The sequence below is a fragment of the Sciurus vulgaris genome (assembly GCF_902686455.1).
Source record: "Sciurus vulgaris genome assembly, chromosome: 8".
Classification (NCBI taxonomy): Eukaryota; Metazoa; Chordata; class Mammalia; order Rodentia; family Sciuridae; genus Sciurus; species Sciurus vulgaris.
Window position 1 is genome coordinate 80,825,525 of NC_136468.1, and position 19,239 is coordinate 80,844,763.

General features: G+C 35.3%; 1 protein-coding gene across 20 annotated transcripts in view; it reads left to right on the forward strand.

Annotated features, from left to right (window-relative positions):
* Nucleotides 1-19,239, forward strand: part of HDAC9 (histone deacetylase 9) — a 926,898-nt gene that overhangs the window by 757,438 nt on the left and 150,221 nt on the right. For all 20 annotated transcript variants that reach the window (XM_079152285.1, XM_079152284.1, XM_079152283.1 and 17 more), the window contains 4 exons: nt 12,601-12,656; nt 12,901-12,988; nt 18,686-18,805; nt 19,117-19,214. In XM_079152285.1, the coding sequence (XP_079008411.1) occupies nt 12,601-12,656; nt 12,901-12,988; nt 18,686-18,805; nt 19,117-19,214 (362 nt within the window). The remainder of the gene's footprint in view (nt 1-12,600; nt 12,657-12,900; nt 12,989-18,685; nt 18,806-19,116; nt 19,215-19,239) is intronic.

Sequence of the window (19,239 nt, forward strand, 5' to 3'; positions counted from 1 at the left end):
ACTGCCTAGTTGTAACTAAATTGATCATATTTACTTGTTAGCTATTCTCCTTGTAGGTCACAGTCATGGACAATCAGAATTTAATGCAAAAAGAAAATCTATAATCAGAATAATAGCAATATGGCCAAAGTTAAAATTATCTACACAAATAACCTTATAGTTACTTTAAAAATTTTTCAAATGTCCTAAATCCAATTTAAAATATTTGTATGCATGGTATGGTATCAAAAATATTACTACCACCATAGAGTAATATAAATAAATACCACCATGACTATAAATGTACTGTAGTTAGATATGAGTAAAATGACAAAAGAGATCTTACTATGGGACCTTCATTGGTATAATCCTTCTCCTCCAGCATAATCTATGCTCAGGTCTTGGTCGTTACTATTATTTTGTAATATTGCATTTAAATAAGGCTGTGATTATTTTTCTTTAAAAAATGATTTCTGGTTTCTTTAAAAAAAAAAGCAAAAGCAAAAACTCCTTTGCCCTCATTCCTGTTTTTCTGAAGATTTTCATACTGAGGCTCCGTTTGCATGAAAAAAAAAAAAAAAAAAAAAAAAAAACCTGATTTTTTTTTTCTCTTTTGGTCATTATGGTCCAAAAAACAGCCATATTTCAAAAAACTCAGCCAATTGAATTGTTGGACCTTGTATCAAATGAAACCACTGATTGATAAACTAAACAAATTGCTTTCAGGGGGTTATTATTGCCTTACCAAGATCCACATCCTGATGACTTCCTCCCTCACAACAAAACCTTCATAGTGGATCCATTGTTATTATTTTCATAAAAGGCTCAACTTAAATTACATGTAATACAAGCAGCATCAGATGCCTCATCTCCTTCCTACCAGGAGCCTGGTTTTTCATGAATCCATTTAGATCTATCTATAGCCACAGCTTTGCCAGGCTCAAGGCTGTAGGCATTATGGACCACAGATGCCAGGCTTCCCAAAAACTTTTCCAGTGCTGTCATCAAGCGCCTTCTTTCTGGGATCTTCAGGGAGCAGGGCTGGCAGCTGTGCATATGCTTTGGAGTCCACCATTCAGTTAAACTGCTAATGTTAGGCTCCTGTTTTCCTGGCTCCCTTGAGCTTCCTCAAAGAAACAAAATGGTATTCCCATATGTCCCTTATTGTTTTCTTGGCAACTCTCCCTACCTCCCTTAACCTCCCAGATTCTAGTATGATTGAGACAATCTTTCTTTGTGAAACTTTCTTCCCTCAGAGGCTGTAGATTAATAGCATTAATTCTAAGGCAAACTTGTCTTTTTAGAGGTTCTTTTTAAGGCTGAAGTTAATGGGTTTAAAGGCTAAACTTGTATATTCCAAATTTTATGCATACTGGTGAACTACAGTTAAAGATGACCCAAAAGACTGACCTTGATTTATTAATTTAAATACAAATTTTAGAAATGGGTTCAGATATTGTTAGGAAATGTCTACTGACTAGTAATCCTTTCTTTCTCATAAAGAGTCACTCATTAGGGTAAACCAACTACCTACAACTCTTAATAGACAGTATACATTTCTTTTTACTTCTAAGAAAGATTTGATTTCAAGAAATTAAGTCTTGGAAAAGATATATTCTTACTTTCACAATATTGTTGCCATAATATAAATCATGTGGAACTATTTTTGTCACAGAAATTAGTGTAGCAGAAGGGAAAGTATAAAACCAAGGATTTGCAGTTATTACCAATGGGGACCTTGAAGGAAGTTGATATAAGACATGTTGAATAACATGTTGTGTCACATTCATAATGGTCAAATTGATATTGGCACTTAGCAGCTTATCAACAGCATAGCTCTTCCTGAGCTATTCCTGAAAAGTGGAATCTGAGCCAACTGTTGCCCAAACTCTTCCACAGTAAACAGAAGTGGCGGAGGTAAGGCAGAAGAAGAGAATATTTGTCCTGAGTTGTTATCTGATAATCTACATTCCCAAATCCATTATCTGACACTAGTAGGAGGGGAAGGTAGTGCCCATCCAACTTTCATGTACAATCTTACCCCAAAATTTTAGCATCTCGTGATATCAACAAAGACACTGTGTCTAATTTCCATGGAACAATTTTTAGTTTAAGAATCGAATTTTATACCACTATGATCATTTATACTACTACGATCTGTGTAACCAGCACTGTTTTAGATAGAGAAGTATAGTCAAATCAAGTTCAAGTAAACTATCATAGGTGTTCCACAAGGCATTACAGAATTTTGATTGACTTTTTCAATGTTACTTGAATAGAGGTGAGTAATTCTTATAACTGAAGTGCTACTGTAGGAAATGAGCAAATTATTTATATTTAAATTCTGTTAACAGATGTGATTACCCATTATCTTCTATACCAAAAACAACTAAAAAACTCTAATAAGACCAGCAGATGACACAATTGCTTTAAGTACTGATATTTAAAACTAAACTTTTAGTATAATAGGAGAACTTGGGATATTTATTTAATTAAATCTTTCAAAACCATTATGTCTTTACTATGTTTCTGACTTGACCTCTATGCTACTTAAAATAGAATCAGAAGTTTATTTCTACAAATAAGTTTTTAAAACCTGTTAAACAAGATAATGCATCCTTTGATTCAGTTATTCTCTTACAGGTAAAAGACTTGTATACATGGAAAATAAGTTAATTGAGATATTGAAAAGAACATTTAAGAGCAAACCAATTTTGGGGGACAAAAGTTATGCTATAATAGCATAGTCATACATTTAAGGTTCTGGCTGCTTTCAACCCTTCTTTTAACCACAATAAAAGGGCACATGCACATATTTGATAACTACATTTGTCATTGACTATCAAAGTAGATTAAAATATTCCCAACTATCTTCCTTTAAAAAAATTCTTTGACCTACATATAGGTAAGAACTGTTTCTTAAAGTCATCTTCACAATTGATGATGCATCAATTTAATCTTTTTGGCAAAGCTAGGATTTTGGCTTCCAGTGAAATATTTCAACCACATAAATATGGCATATGAATTTCCAGTTCAGCAAATGCATTGGAAGCAATAATTCAACCATCACATCTTTACTTGGAAATGCATGCTGTAGAATTTTTCCATGCTGTGCTTGGTTTTGTTATATATTATTTCACTAAGCATTGATACTTTGGTACATTTAGAAATACCTTAGTAATGATACTCAAGATTTGGAGGCAATTAATGAGCTCTAAATTAGCAATGGGCTAAAAGAGAAAATGCAAAAACAAACTCCCAATCAGCTGCTCTGATATGCTCAATTAATCTTTGGATAATAGGCAGTTGCATTATGCAGAAAACATTTTATTCCACAAGATTGGTTTATCTGATGTTCTTATAGCTTTCCAAAGGAGAGTTACATTTTTTAAAAAATTAAGTAAAAATGTAATATTTACTTAATATTAAATTAAGTAAAAAATATAATACTAAAAAAGAAACACAATCATTTCATCTTTTGTTGTCAGTTCATAAAGATCAAATAGGCTGTCTATTCTCTACATTGTTATCCAGAGCAAATAAATCAAAATTAGAAAGTGACTAATGGGATGACCGGATATCATGGGTAGTATTAGTTTAAGCTCTAGTTCATCTCTTTCTTAAAGTCTGTATAAATCATTACTTTTCTGTTTTAGATTCTATGTTTATTTGTTGATTCTGGTACATAATGCACTCTTATTATATCACTTTCACAGTGTGATTAGGTCCTTATTTTCCTTGATTTTGAAACCTAGCTTCTATGGTACAGATTGGAATTAGTAGCGGAACCGTGGAGTTCATCCATGGTTTGTAATGACCACGGATATTACAGATGGGCATTTCTGCTGCCCATTGGGCAATCTTATGAACACAAGTAAAATGGTTAGATAATTTTCCACATTCTGAACTTTCTGTACCCATAATGACCATATGGATAAACTCAGCTTATGTGGAGTCAAAAAGTGAATGTTTAAAGTGGTTTTCCAACTTTGTTTACTGTCTTCTCTTTATTTGCCTAGGAAAATTTCAGTATGTATATAAGGAATAAAAAAACCAAATTTGACATTTTTGATAAATTTGCTCAGAAAATGTAAATTTTATCACATAAAAATAGGCTAAACTAAAATGATTAGATTACTTTTCCTCAAATCCATTTTATATATGGGCAGTGTCAAAGATTTTTCTTTCCTGGATATCACATAGATTATATAGGGTAATCAAATATTCTGCTGTATTTCTTCTCATGATGACACTAAATAACATGTCATTTCTCCCCTTTAAACCAAAGAGAAATGTCCATATGCTAATCTAAACTATGAAGTAGGGATGTGAGCACATTCAGTACTTCAAACATTGTTAATGTGATAATGTTAAAATACTGTTGAAGCTCTATAATTGGTCATGCTCATGACTGGAGCAAACAAAACTGAAAGGAGTAAATCAGATTATTGAAACAAAAATTATATCATAAATTTGATATAAATCCATAAAATAGTACTTTAATATGCATTTGCTTATATTAATTACTTGGTCATCATAAACTTGAATAAAATATAAATCAAAGAGATTTACATTGGGTAAAGTAGAAAAGAATTCAAAATTGTATGGAATAATATGGCATTTCTAGGTTTTTATACTACAGATTGCAATGGTCACAAATTAAAAAGGAAAAGTATAAGTAAGTCCATTATATGCTCTACAAATTTTGTAAGAACAGATTTTCTTCACAAAATGAAAATAATTATCTCTTATCATCAGTATTTATGACAAAATAATAAACCAAGTCACTGAATCTTTTATTTTACATTATGCACATTTTCTTATAATTACATTTTGAAAGGCTAGCATTGTTACTTTAAAATAAGTAAAATTAAGTATTAAAAAGAGTCACTGAAAAATATTAATTGATGCTAATTGGGAGGATGAGGTAGGCAGGGCGTTAAGTTCAAAGCCAGCCTAGGCAACTTAGTGAGACTTACTCAGAACAAAAATTAAAAGGGCCAGGAATGTAACTCAGTAGTAGAGTGGCCCTGGGTTCAATCCCTGGCACCAAAAAGAAAGAAAGAAAAAATTTAATTGAAGAAGTATATGTTCTTCAACCAAGGAAAAATCCTCATTGACATGGTATGAATACCACAAATCTTTGTGCCAGACATTAAGGGATACAGAAAAACACAAAACAAATTCCCTGTCAAAAGCTCAGAGTCCACTCTGAAAGAGAGACATTTCTATAAGAATAATATTTTTTATTTTAAAGGATGTCAGGTCTATTTCTTCAATTCTAATGCTCCATTAATTATTAGCCACAAAGTATTTTATGTAGTTCTGAGAAAGAAGGTACTCTCAAGTCTAATAATTGATTTCCTACAAATAACTGGGGTGCAAAAATTTGAACCTTTGTAAGACTAAAGAAGAATTTCAAACCATGGCCAACAGGTTAAGATACGGACAACAGGATAAGAAAAAATTCAGTGTGGAATCTATACACAAATTTATTTTTATCATTCTTTACTGACCACCTGCTATATGCCAGGTACTGTGTAACTGTAGAGAATAAAATGGTAAGGAAAAAGGAAATGCTTTGGTGCATGGGGTTGTGATCATACACATCACACTAATGGAAACAAATCAAGCAATCACTCTTAAGAGGTATATCATTACAAGTGTAGATGAGTTCTCAGAAGTATTTGGCAGGTCTTTGAGTATCTTCATCCATTTGTGCTTCTAAAACAAAACACCACCAACTATGTAATTTATTTAAAAAATATATGTTTTCTCACAGTTCTGGAGACTTGGAAGCCCACAGTCAAGATGATGGCAATTTGGATTGTCTAGTGTCCTTTGCTTCCCAGATGGTACCAGAAGAGTGTGTTGGAGGAAGAAAGGGACAAAGTGAAAGTATGTTGAGGAGTTAATATGCCTCACCCAAATCCAGGCATTGAACACTTAGTTCCCAATGTGACTGTTTAGAATAGGACCTGTAAGGAGATGATAAAGGTTATTTAAGGTCATAAGGACCTTAATCCAACAGGATTAGTGCCCTTATGTAAGATGGAAGAGACAGCAAAATGCTCTTTCTCTGAGTGCTCTGAGGAAAGGCCATGTGAGGACTGCAGTGAGAAGGTAGTTATCTTCAACTAGGTAAGGAGCCCTCACCAGTCACCAAACCCTGCTGGGCATGGACCTGGAAGTTTTAGCTTCCAGAATGGGAGAAAAGAACTTCTGTTGTTTGAGCCACCCAGCCTGTGGTATTTTGCTATGGCAGCCCGAGTGTACTAATATACCAGGGGGAAGGGGTATGTTGGAGGGAAAAAGGGACAAAGTAACAAAGTACAGCAGTTAAGTGAATATAGTCATGGACCTGAAGTCCAACCCAGATAAGAAGGAAATTGAACATGGTAGTGGGATGAATGGCGAATAGCAAAAATTAAATAAGGTCAATGGGTTGGAAGTCCCAGTGCATCTGAGGCTTTCACTGGAAAGACATGATAGTGGGAGATTAGGATACTTGGCACTGAAATAATAAAGGTGAAGTTGTTATTGGTAATGACAGGGTCTAAGAGTATGACTAAAACAGAAGACAAATATATTAAAGGTAAGGAGTCATTCAAGTGGATTTTCTGTGTGGATATTGAAATCAATAGCAATAATTACTGTAGGAATGATGGAAATAGATATTTAAAAGGTAAAGTATTCAAGGAACAGGCACATATATAAATACATCAATTTAAGTAATAAAATCTATAGGAATTGGTCATGAGATAAAATGAGATGAAGAAAGATTATGGAGAAGGAGACATTAAAGACAAGTACCTCATTGGTCTCTAACAGAGCCAATGACAAATGATATAGTTGCTAAATTAAAGAAGGCTAGGAGATCAAGGTTTCATTTTGAATATATTGAATTCAAAATGACCTTGATATATCCAAGTGAAGGTATTAAGTGGGTGAGCTAATATGATGCTCTGTGCTCAGAGGAAAATTCATCCTGGAAATAGAAATCCATGGAATGTCTTATAATGGGTAGCAACTGAATTCATCCATCTATCTACTCAAAATGGTAGAAGCCTAAGACATGGTCTTGAGTAACATCAATAACTAATGAACAGGTTAGGAAATAAAAAGAGAGGTAAGAAAACTAGGAGAGAGTGAAGTCAAGAAGCCACAGGAATAATCCTTTAATAAGTGAAGATATAGACATTAGGGTTGAAATTTAATTGGGGTCCAGTAGGTTGAAAGAGTAAACTTATTGGATTCAGTTACATAAAGACCATTGGTGGCCCTTGTAAGAGCATCTTTAGTGATGCAGTTAGTTAATTAAAGCAGAGGTTAGGAGAAGGAGCAAAGAGAAAGCAGGATAGATTACCTATACAAGAATTTTGATTGTTAAAAGAAGAAAAAAAGTGTGGCAACTGGTGGAATTGATGAGATTTAGGATGTATATGCATATCTATCTATCTGTATCTGTCTATCTATCTATCATCTATCTATCCATCTATGTATCTATCATCTATCCATCTACTCCAAAATGATAGAAGCCTAAGCCTATTTGATTCTCAGTGAAGTACATTAAATAGGAAGGGAAATTTTAATATAAATTTAACACATGGTGAAAAAAAGTTGGATAAATGAGAGTAGGAGTGGACAGAGTCCAAACTGCAGGTGGTGAGACATCTCCTCTGTAGGAACAGAGCACAAGGGAGCTGGAGTGCCTTAGCCAGCACTGTCTCAGTCATCTTATTGTGTTCTATCTTTTCTTTTTCTGGGTCACTTAATCTTTTTTGTTGTTGTTGTTGTTGGTGGTTTATAGGATGTGTTCTGGGGAGTGGGTGAAGTGGGCTTTATGATCTCAAAGCAACACTGAGAAATGGGACTATTCCAGCTCCATCTTTTATTGCAAGTCAATCTGGGAACTTTGTGAGTGTTATGGTTTAGATGTGGTGCCCCCAAAAGCTCACATGTGAGACAAGAAGGTTTGGAGAAGAAATGATTGGGTTATGGCCTTAACCTAATCAGTGAATTAATCCCTCATGGGATTAACTGAATGGTAACCAAAGGCAGGTGTGGTGTGGCTAGAGGAAGTGATTTCATTGAGGGTGTGGCCATGGGGTATATGTTTGTATCTGGCAAGTGGAGACCTCTCTCTGCTTTCTGATCATCATGTGAACTGCTTTCCTCCACCACACTCTCCTGCCATGATGTTCAGCCTCACTTCAAGCCTGGAGGAATGAGACTGCCTTCTCTGGACTAAGACCTCTGAAATCGTGAGCCCTCAAATCAACTTTTCCTCCTCTACAATTGTTCTGTTCGGCTCCTTTAGTCACAGTGGTGAAAAAGCTGACAAAAACAGGGAGAAAAGGGCTACAGTGTGAGCAGACAGGAGAGGCAGCTCTGGCAGGTTTCAGCTAGGAACACCTGGAGGCTGGAGGGGAGTGGATGTTCCTAGGGGCACAAGGGAAGGTTTGGTGCATACTGATGACTGAGAAAGGGTTTGTTGAAGTTGTCAAGGAGATCCTTTTTAACCTAAAATCAAGAAGTTTAGAAGTAGTTTAGCAGAATGGTGGCAGTTACAGCAGAAGATTGTAAGTGAAAGTCATATGTTCAAGGAATATGACTGAATGAGACAGGAGATGCAATTCAATTTCTCTCTTTTTTTCTTCTGTAACTCTGCTAATGACCTATGTAATTTCATTTTTGTATTTTTTCTCAACATGAACTTTACTTGGATTGATTTCCTGTACATAATGCTTTCTTAATCTTTCTTCTTTGAGTTTTGACATTTACCCTGCCCAGAATGTTCTTTAAAAATCTTTTCCTATCTCTGTGACTAGAACTCTTTTGGTAAGACCTATTAACATCTACCTCTCAGATTTCTCTTTGTTTTATAACTTTCTCTTTGAAAGAACTCATGATTTTTCTAAAACCATTTGGAAAATATATAAAATTATCATTAAAAATAAAATCACATCTATTACCTTCACTTCAAAGATATCATATTGTATATATTATTGGCACTAATACTTTTAAAATTAACATTATAAAGTCCTTTCTGTTTCACTGAATATTTATAACAAACTCTTTTGTGGGGAAGAAGCAGGTACTAGGGATTGAACCCAGGGTCGCTTAACCACTGATACACATCCCTAGCCCTTTTATTTTTTATTTTGAAACAGGGTCTCACTAAGTAGTCAAGGACCTCACTGAGTTGCTGAGGCTGGCTTTGAATTTACAATCCTCCTGCGTTAGTGTCCTGAGCTGCTGGGTTTAGAGGCATGTGCCACTGCATTCTGCTAATCAATTTTTAATGACTATCTAATATTCCATGGTATAAATGTGTCATAATTTATTAACCATTCTCTTAATATTAGCTAATTTAGATAATTCCCAATCTTTAATTATAAATTAAACATGAACTTTTACATAAATACTTGTATACATAGTTAATAACACCATTAAAGCAAAAATTCTATAAGGAGCTTACCAATTCAAGGGATTTGAATGTTTTTATAAAGGCTCCAGATATAACAGGTAGATTATTTTCCAGCAAGAATGTAAGGCACATTCAACAAGCATCATATAAGTGGATAAGCTGTGACTCTTGTCAGCAGAGAGCATTTTCTAATATTCCGATTGCCTGGGTGAAAAAATGGCTTTTCATTTAGTTTTTCATGCATATTTATTTGATTACTGATTAAGTAGAATATTTTTCTTATGATTGTTGGTAACTGAATGTTTTCTTCTTTGCATTATTTGATCATGCCCTTTACCCATAAAATGTAATATTTTAAATTAATTTATAAAAAACTTTTAGTATTGATAATCTGAAAATTTTTATATACCAATTATATTTTCCATGCCTTACATTTGTTGTTGTTTTCCTCATAATATTTTGCCAGTGAGTTAAATTGCATCTATCATAATCTTTATAGAATTCTCCATTCTCAGTAGATCTATAATAGTACTCCATAGTGTCACCATAGAACCTTAAAATTTTAATCTTGACTAGGCATGGAACCACTATATGACCCAGCTATACAAATCCTCGGTATTTATCCAAGAATTAAAATTGTCATAATATGATAATACATGCATACCCATGTTTATAGCAGCACAATTCATAATAGCCAAATTATAGAACCAGCCTAGGTGTCCATCAATGTATGAGTGGATAAAGAAGTATGGTAAAGGCCAGGTGCAGTGGCACTCACCTGTAATCCCAGTGGCTTGGGAGGTTGAGGTAGGAGGATCACAAGTTCAAAGCTAGCCTCAGCAATTTAGCAACTTAGCAAGACCCTGTCTCAAAATTAAACATAAGAAGAGCTAGGGATGTGGCTCAGTGGTAAAGTGCCTGGGTTCTATTCCTGGTACCAAAAAAAAAAAAATGTGGTATGTATACACAATGGAGTTTTATTCAACCACAAAAAAAATGAAACTATGTCACTTGCAAGAAAATGGATAAAACTTGAGATCATTATGTTAAGTGAAATAAGCCCAACTCAAAAGGTCAAGGTCAACGTTTGTATGTTTTTCTCTCATATGTGGAAGATTGAGAAGAAAAATAAAGAAAGGTGGGGGTGTGATCATGTGAAAAGCAAAGGAAGATCAGAGGAAAAATAGGAAGTGGGGAGGGAGGGTAGAAGCACTGGGGAGGGATATTAGCCACACTATATTGTTATAGTGTGCACATGTACTAATAGGTAACAAATCCCACCATTGTGGAAACTATAATGCACCAATAAAAAATTTGGAAAAGAATTAAAAGATCAAGGAGAAAATAGGGAATTTTTAAAAAAATTTCAGTCTTGATTATCTTGTATAGTTGATTAACTTTCATATTAATCTTTTTATGCCAGAGAGATACTACCTTAAGAATAAGAACAGAATGTTTTATTACTCTTCCAAGATTTTTCCTTCCTTCCTTCCTTCCTTCCTTCCTTCCTTCCTTCCTTCCTTCCTTCCTTCCTTCCTTCCTTCCTTCCTTCCTTTCTTTTTTTCTTTCTTCAGTACTGTTGATCAAACTCAGGGGTACTCTATCTCAGAGCTACATATATCCCTAGTCCTTTTTATTTGGGGCTTGCTATGTTGCCCAGGCTGGCCTTGAACTTGTAATCCTCCTGCCTTCACAAGATTTCTAATTAGCAATGTTATCTTATGTTTTAGTTCATTATCTGCCACTATAACAAAATAACACAGATAGGATAATTTATATACAATAGAAGTTCATTTGGCTTACTGTTCTGGAGACTGGGAAGTCTGAGAGCCTGGCATCAGAATCTGGTAATATCTTTAATGCTTAGTAATAACATGGCAAAAAAAAAAAAATCAACATGTGTAAAGATACAGGAAAATGTGGTCAAATTCATTCTTTTCATCAGGAACTCACTACCTCAGTAACTAACTCACTCCCATATGAGGACAGAGCCCTCAACACTGATTCACCTCTTAATACAATTACACTGGGGATCAGTTTCCCTAATGTGTGTCTTTAGGACACACATTAAGGAATAGCAATTTGTAATTTACTTCTGAGACTGTCGTTTTATATATACACACCAAGATATACAGCAAATCAACACATTGCTAATTACTGTAACAAAAATTATATGTATATTGAAAAACCTAGAGCATAGATGATTTTTATCAATACTTTTATTCTTACAGTTAAAGATTTGGAAAAAAATCCCTTGGGAATATTAAAATTATTTCAAATGTTTTCAGATTATGTATTAAAGAAGTATTCTCTTTTGAGCATATTACTTAAGTCATAGTTAAGTGAAAGGTGGTGTGAACCATATGATGAATGATTATTTTTCACTTCAGACAACCAACTCTTCTGAGCATGCTGGCTTTGCAAGGATTTATAGTTCCCTGCCTTCATGCTGGAGTTACTTCAGCTTCCCATGATGCATTCCAACTAATCTGTAGGTTAAGGCATTCCTTGATCATGGATAGATCCGATTGCTACTCAGCCCTGGAATTCTTTATAAAATTCCAGAACTTGGGCTACAAATTGACTTAGGGAATCCAATAAAGTTGCAAGTCTTGGCAGTCATCCAAGCTAAATTTATAGACTGGAAGAAATATGGGCTTTCCATTGTTCTCTTTTTCACCTTTGTGAGGTTTCTTTTGTGTCTATGTGAGTGTGTGAGTGTAAATTTATCATTTTGCTGACATCGAAGTGGAAATAACCATTGAAGGGATCCAGCTAAAAAATTTTCACTTTGAATCTTCTCAGGTCTTTCCAAACGTTGACCTAAACTTGCACCAAGAGTGAATTTCTTCTCCCTTTGTAGAATGTTGATGTCAGGAAAGAAGTTGTTCTTGAAAATGAATCATGCAAATATAATAGCTGACATGCATGTTTGCCAGCTAGGTATAACTCCCAAGTTTCTGTTCTTCCCCTGGCTCTGTGGGAGCCTTCTTTTTGAGACATGATCTGAAAAAGTGTGATCATATGTATTGTTTCTGTCCATTCTGCAACATGGTAATAGGGGCAGAAAAACAAGGTCTGGAGCATCTAAGAGAATTTTAAGCGTGTACCTGAGGTTCTGTAGGGTATAGAGAGCCAAGCAAGCCCTCGGATCTGTATCTGACCACTGAAAACCTGTCTTATTCTTACAGAATGGGTTTGCTGTTGTGAGGCCCCCAGGCCATCACGCCGAAGAATCTGCAGCCATGTAAGTACCAGGAACTGTTGCCCATCTTCAAGCACCAAGGTTCCTGGCGGTCACCTGCCCCATGCATGTTTCTGAAGCCTCTAATTGTTAGCAGATGGACTGAAAAATCTTGCGAGGTACTCCCAGAAGCAGATTTATGGCTTCAGAGATCATATAGCATTTTAAAAAATGCTCTGAACATTATTTATAATGGTTTTCCTGGATGATTTGCTTTCTTATTTCTCTGTTCTTCTCTATTCCGCAGGGGGTTCTGCTTTTTTAATTCAGTTGCAATTACCGCCAAATACTTGAGAGACCAACTAAATATAAGCAAGATATTGATTGTAGATCTGGTATGTATTCCTGGCCAGAGTTGCGTTTCCAGTGACTCTAGATAAAAGGGAGTGGATTTGTATTTCTCTGTTAGGTTGTCTTGCTTTTAGCACTTGCAAACAACTGAAGGGTGTGTTTCCTTTGAATGTGGAAACTCATTAAATTCAGGATTGCAGTTCTGAAACCATAAACATTCACGTTTCACTTTCATGGTGTTAACTGCAATTTAATGAGAAGAAGGCGCAGATCAGGGCAACTTTTATGATCCTTAAATGAATTGATACTTCCACAGTTAAAATAACCCAACAGAACCTGAATTTACTTTTCCCTACAGAATATAGACTTTAAATAGTCAGATGTGCTGGAAAGAATGCTGTTGCTTTGGTAACCAATTGGCCACTTCCCCTGGTTAGCAATCATGTCGCTTGTTGTGCAACAGTGGTATTATTAAAACAAGTCAGCATGTCATTTTTTCTGAAAAGATCTCAGATCTCAGATGCCAGTTTGGGATGACTCCCTGCAGGAACTCCGAGTGATTAAAAGTCAAAGGCATTAACTTGGTCTCGCATTTTAACCTGATGCATTCTTACACAATAGTTATAATTTGTTTAACAAATGGTTTGTTTAAATGCAGATGACACTTGGCATGTTGTCTAAAGTATATTCCTGAATAATGAGCTGGAGATCTGCCCCATACAAAAAAGGACCAATCCAGGAAGGGGCGAAAGAGAACTGAATGGTGATTTATGAGCCCCGTTTTCGGTTTGCCTCCAGTTCATGAGGAGGTGTAATAGGTTGTCTGACAAGGCATAGACAGGAAATGAACCCTGGCATCCAAACCGAACCTGCTACATCTGCACTTAATTAATTTTTGCAGGTGATAAAAGATTTAAAGGCAAAATATGTTAAAGGTTTTTTTGAAGTGCAAGGCTTAATAGTCTAAATCTTGTTCATATCTGCACTCATAATTAAATCTTATTGGAAGTCGTGGCCTCACCCTCCAGCCCTCTGATTTAGTTAAACAGGCACACCAAAGGGTTGAGAGAGCACAAACAAAGCCATGTGAAGAAATACTTAGTTAAGTTAAAATGAAGATAAAAGGAATGGAAGACAGATAACCATTTCTAGTGCTTGGTTGGAGTGGATGTTTTTCACACTTGGTATTACAGCCTTCCTGTGAACACTTGTGGAAAGAATATTGAAGCCTAGCTCTCCATGTATTTTTCCAAACTTGCTTAAGTTTTAGTGTAGGTCACAATTCCCCACTAAAAATTGTGTCGAGGACCTAGATATACTGCAGCAGCAAGGTCCTAAAAATTTTGCAAAAAATAGACATCCCATATTCATTCAAAAGGACATGTTAAGTGATTAAGGATTAATTTTTCATGAATTATAGGAGATTACATTTGAAGAAATTATGATGCTCCTGGTACTGTAAATTCTAGGCTAGAAAGATAAACTCAAAATGGAAGAAAAGACAGCAGATGAAGACCAAAGATTGTGCAAAAAACAAACAAAAACAGAAACAAAAAAATTGCTAAGATTTCTAAATTTGTTCAGATTATGTGGCTATTCTTGAGTCTTTCAGTGATTACCTTCAGAGAAATTTCTGCTATCATTTTATGGTTCTATGAAGATAATCAATAAACGTATAGAGTCCCTTTGGAAAGTACATTTGTGATAGCCAACTCAAAAACAATGAATTGTAACATAAATGCCTATCTTATGATAGATGGATACTTTATACTTCAGAGGATTTACATGTAAAGTTTTGTTTTTGTACATTAACGCAGAAATAAAAGACTGCTGGAGATAATCTGATATGATTTATAAAATAATTTATTTGGTAGCTCCAAGGAGTTTCCTGTAAGCTTGCTGGCCTTTGATTATGAATTTTCTCCATTATCCAATCATAAAGGATACTGATTTCCCAATAGGCTGTATCAGAGGAGAAGTTTTTGTTTCAAATTCTCTAAATGTATGAAGTTCTGTCCAAAGGGTTACCTCTGAGATCACCACCAGCCCACATATTCTTACTTTCAAGTCTTCCAAATTCTGCAGCTGCAGGGCTACTTTGAGGAAATTCCTGTTTCTTCCAGCTGTGGAGAAGGAAGTTTTAAAGTGCCACGTGGCGCTGAGACATCCGTTCTCCCGAGCTGACAGGTCTGTTCTGCGAGTTAGCGAAGGAGAAGGGGTGAAGGTTCTCCAGTGGTGGAAAAGCATCATTCCTGCACACGCAGGGTCATTAATGTTGGCTGGTGGGTGTGAACTAGCCCCACACATTCTAGGACCAACAAAAAGCAGGGCTACCATTGTCCAACAGCTAGTTTTGGGCTTTTTATATGCCTGGTAAATACAGAACCAGAGTTCTTAATTCACTTCCTATTATGGGTCATGGTCAAATTCAAATGCATTGAGCACTGTGTCCAGATATGATTCGAGTTGGTGTGTGAAGGTCATTCATTCCATTTCTCCTTGTGGGGAAGAGCCCAAACACATTCACTCTGGAGAAGGAGCAGGTGTACCAGCTTATTACACATGAGACTGGCCATTGTGTTCAGGCTATGTCCTAGGATTAGATTTGTTTGCATGACTCAGGTAGCTTTTGGGTGATGTGACTTTCAATTAGAAAATAATAGTTATTAGTTTTTCTTTTTGAAAAGAATAGCTTCGACAAATGTCCTTAGATTTGGGGAAATTTCATTTCTTGATCAAATACATTTAGACCTTTGTCACAAGTCCTTGCACTAAATGATTATGGGTGATAACATTAGCTGGTAGAATGTGTGATTTATTCAAAACTGTTTTGATATAAGATTGAAAACATTGGTCTAAATGCTTGTGCAGAATCCATTTTTACAGTATCCTTTTTTAATGAGAGATAACTTTTTGCATTTCCCAGCATATCTGGGAACCATGGTTTATTTTAAGGCTTTTGATGATTCAGTTCATTTCATTTCTATAATAATTTTTATAAGCACCAGTAATTTTCCTACCTTGGTCTATATATAGTATGTATTTGTTGCTATGGATAAACAGCATCATTTTGTATATATGTATATATATAATTTGTATGAATATTTTATAGCAAGGAAGACTGAAAAAATAAAGATATCTTAAAATTTATACTGTACGTTGTTGTACAAAACACAAGACAAACTTGGATTTAACTTTATTCTCTAAGTACTTAATGACTATGAATACAGAGCCATGGATTTCCCTAATACTAGAATGGGTCTATATAAATTAATGAATAATTTCATTTCAAAACATTATTATGCTGTGAACAAGATTATATTTCTTCAGAAGTGTGTGGACTAATAAGTACCCAACATATTTTTCAAGAACAAATGATTTCATATTTAAAATTATCATTTTATTTGGCCTTTTAAAAATAAACCCATTCAATGTTCCTAGAAAAACAAGGGTAATTAAAGCATATTTTTCTGCTTTTCCAGTTGCATATACATTTATAACCCTAAGTATTGTTGCATAAAGGAAATGAAGCATCTCTTAATTTTTTTTGGGGGGGGGGTCCATTCTCTAGATATCTTGTAGCAAACACAAAAGTCATTGTGAGTCAAGTTGTTTCATTTTTGTTCACATAAAGGAAATAATTTTGCTGACTCTTCCTTTACTTTGAGTATTGAGAAATCCAGAAATTAATATATTTTCAGTAAGTTGCTTTTTTTCCCTAATGTGTATTTCTATAGCTGGAACAAGTTTCTGAGATGATCTGTATCTTCCCTAACATTATGATTTCTTAATTAACTTGGGTTAGGCATGCTATACAAAAGGTGGAAAGATTTTTGTATGTCTACCACAAGGATGATGGGTTCAGTGTAGGTTTTCATAAAGTACCAAAAGGAGGCTTTGGTAGTGTCTAGTGAAGCAGTTCTGAGCTGGAAGTTGGAGTGGAGACAACTTACATAAATCTCAATAAGAAGAAATAATGCCCAACAAACTTCACCTCTCAAATTTGCTAAGAAAATCAAAGCGATAATGGATATGAACTTAAGTGTTACAATTAAGAATTTGTCATTTGGAGTAAGAAGTGAATTCAAGACCTAGTCTTGGGCTGGGGTGGGGGCTCAGTGGTGGAACGCTTGCCTAGTACATGTGAGGCACTGGATTAGATCCTCAACATCACATGGAAATAAATAAAATAGGGATATTATGTCTACCTACAACTAAAAATTAAAAAAAAAAATTTAAAAACCAAAAGACCTATTCTTTCAGCTTATTCTCTACATGATCTTAGTAAATTATTGAAATTGTCTGAGCCTCAGTTTTCTTATTCTTTAAATTAGGGCTAATATCATGTACCTCATATAATCATTAAATAATTCATGCATGTTATGTAGCATAGTGCCTAACTTCAAAATTATAAGAATTATTGGTAAAAATACTGTGATTCATACTGATAAAGCAAAATATAATTATATAGTTGCAAATTACCAAAACTTTTTATAACAGAATCAGAAATTATATAAGTTAATGATATAGCAATACTTTAGACTGAACACAAATGTATAGACTATTATTTTTAAGAGTGTTCCATTTTATTTTTGTTCAGAAAATAGTAAGCCTACTAATTGTAGGTCTTACTACCTGTAAGGACATTAAAGACATTTTAAAAAATGCTGTTTTATTTTGCATTCTTAGGTTAACTCTGACATATTTATATTAAATGCAGCCAAAAAATAACTGTCAAGTTTTGAGCCATTATCATACACAAATATTCTAAGACTATTTCATTTGTTTGAATGAAACAGGCTTTTATTTTTGAGTTGGAAGGGGGAGTGGTGTGGAAACAGAAAAGGGAAAAAAAAAAAGATCAGGAAGAAAGCTGGGAAGAGAGCCATGATATAGTATTAAAATTAGGCAGATTGGACAAGATCGCACAAAGCCCTATACCATCTTTCTGCTTGGGCCCAAATGATTTAAGAGCTAATGAGCTCATACTCCCTGTGTCTTCCACTCTTGCCGTCACAATTTTACCAAAATGAAGTATGAAGTCCTTTTTGCATCTGGCATCTCTTTTGAAGTGACTCTAACTGCTGAGGGATTGCTAACTGAACTGAATGCTTCAAGAAAGCCAATTTATTCAGCTGGTTGCAAAGCCTTTGACCTTAATGGTGGGACTTGGCAAATCAATGCATACACGTATGTTTAGTGTTCTGTCAAGAATTGCGAAAATGCTCTGTAAGCCATAGATCCTTCTGCAAAATACTAGTTTGTAGTTTAAACATTAGTCTTTTTTTCAGGGGCCAATGAGGCTAGTTAATTAAGCCTGAGGGGTTATGAACTGTTGGCAGTTAATAAGTCATAAAATTCCTCCATAAAACAGGATGCGAGATTCCATCACTGAAGCAAAGAGTACAAAGAGCCGGTGTATAAATATCTAATTGTACCAAAGGACTGGGCTTTTTCAATGACTGCTCATCTGGAGTCTCCAGGGCATGCTCGCTGTGGTTTCCTGATTTTTAGAAGCCAGTTTAAAAAATGAGTGCATTAAAGGGTAATTTGCCTGAAAGTTCAGGAAGTAAAGGGGGTGGTGTGGAAGCAGGCTGAATAGAAGAAAGAAAAAGAGGGACACAGTGAGAAGACAGAAAATGAGGGTGGGATAGGAAGACAGGGAACTAGAAATCAGAAAGGTTGTCTCCATGCAGAGTTAGACATGACATTATGTGTCATCTGTTTTCTTTTCCCTGTAGGATGTTCACCATGGAAACGGTACACAGCAGGCCTTTTATGCTGACCCCAGCATCCTGTACATTTCACTCCATCGCTATGATGAAGGAAACTTTTTCCCTGGCAGTGGAGCCCCAAATGAGGTTCGGTTTATTTCTTTAGAGCCCCACTTTTATTTGTATCTTTCAGGTAATTACATTGCATGATTACCCCTAATTTTCTTGTCCTTTGCTGGTGTTTTAAATTACACGAGATTACTGAATTGTCCCACAGGACCAAGAACCAGTGCAGAACAAGTGCATAACCCAGAGCACTGGTTGTCAAGCAAGGTTGGGCTGATTTGATGTGTTTTTTGATGTTTATTTCAAGAGGTCCCATGTGCTTGTTTTCCTCTCTGTTTGCTTTGTTCCCTTTGCCCTCTTCTCTACCTACTCTGGTATGTTTCTCTTCCTAGGTTGGGACAGGGCTTGGAGAAGGCTACAATATAAATATTGCCTGGACAGGTGGCCTTGATCCCCCCATGGGAGATGTTGAGTACCTTGAAGCATTCAGGTTGGTACTTCTTTCTTTCTGAAAA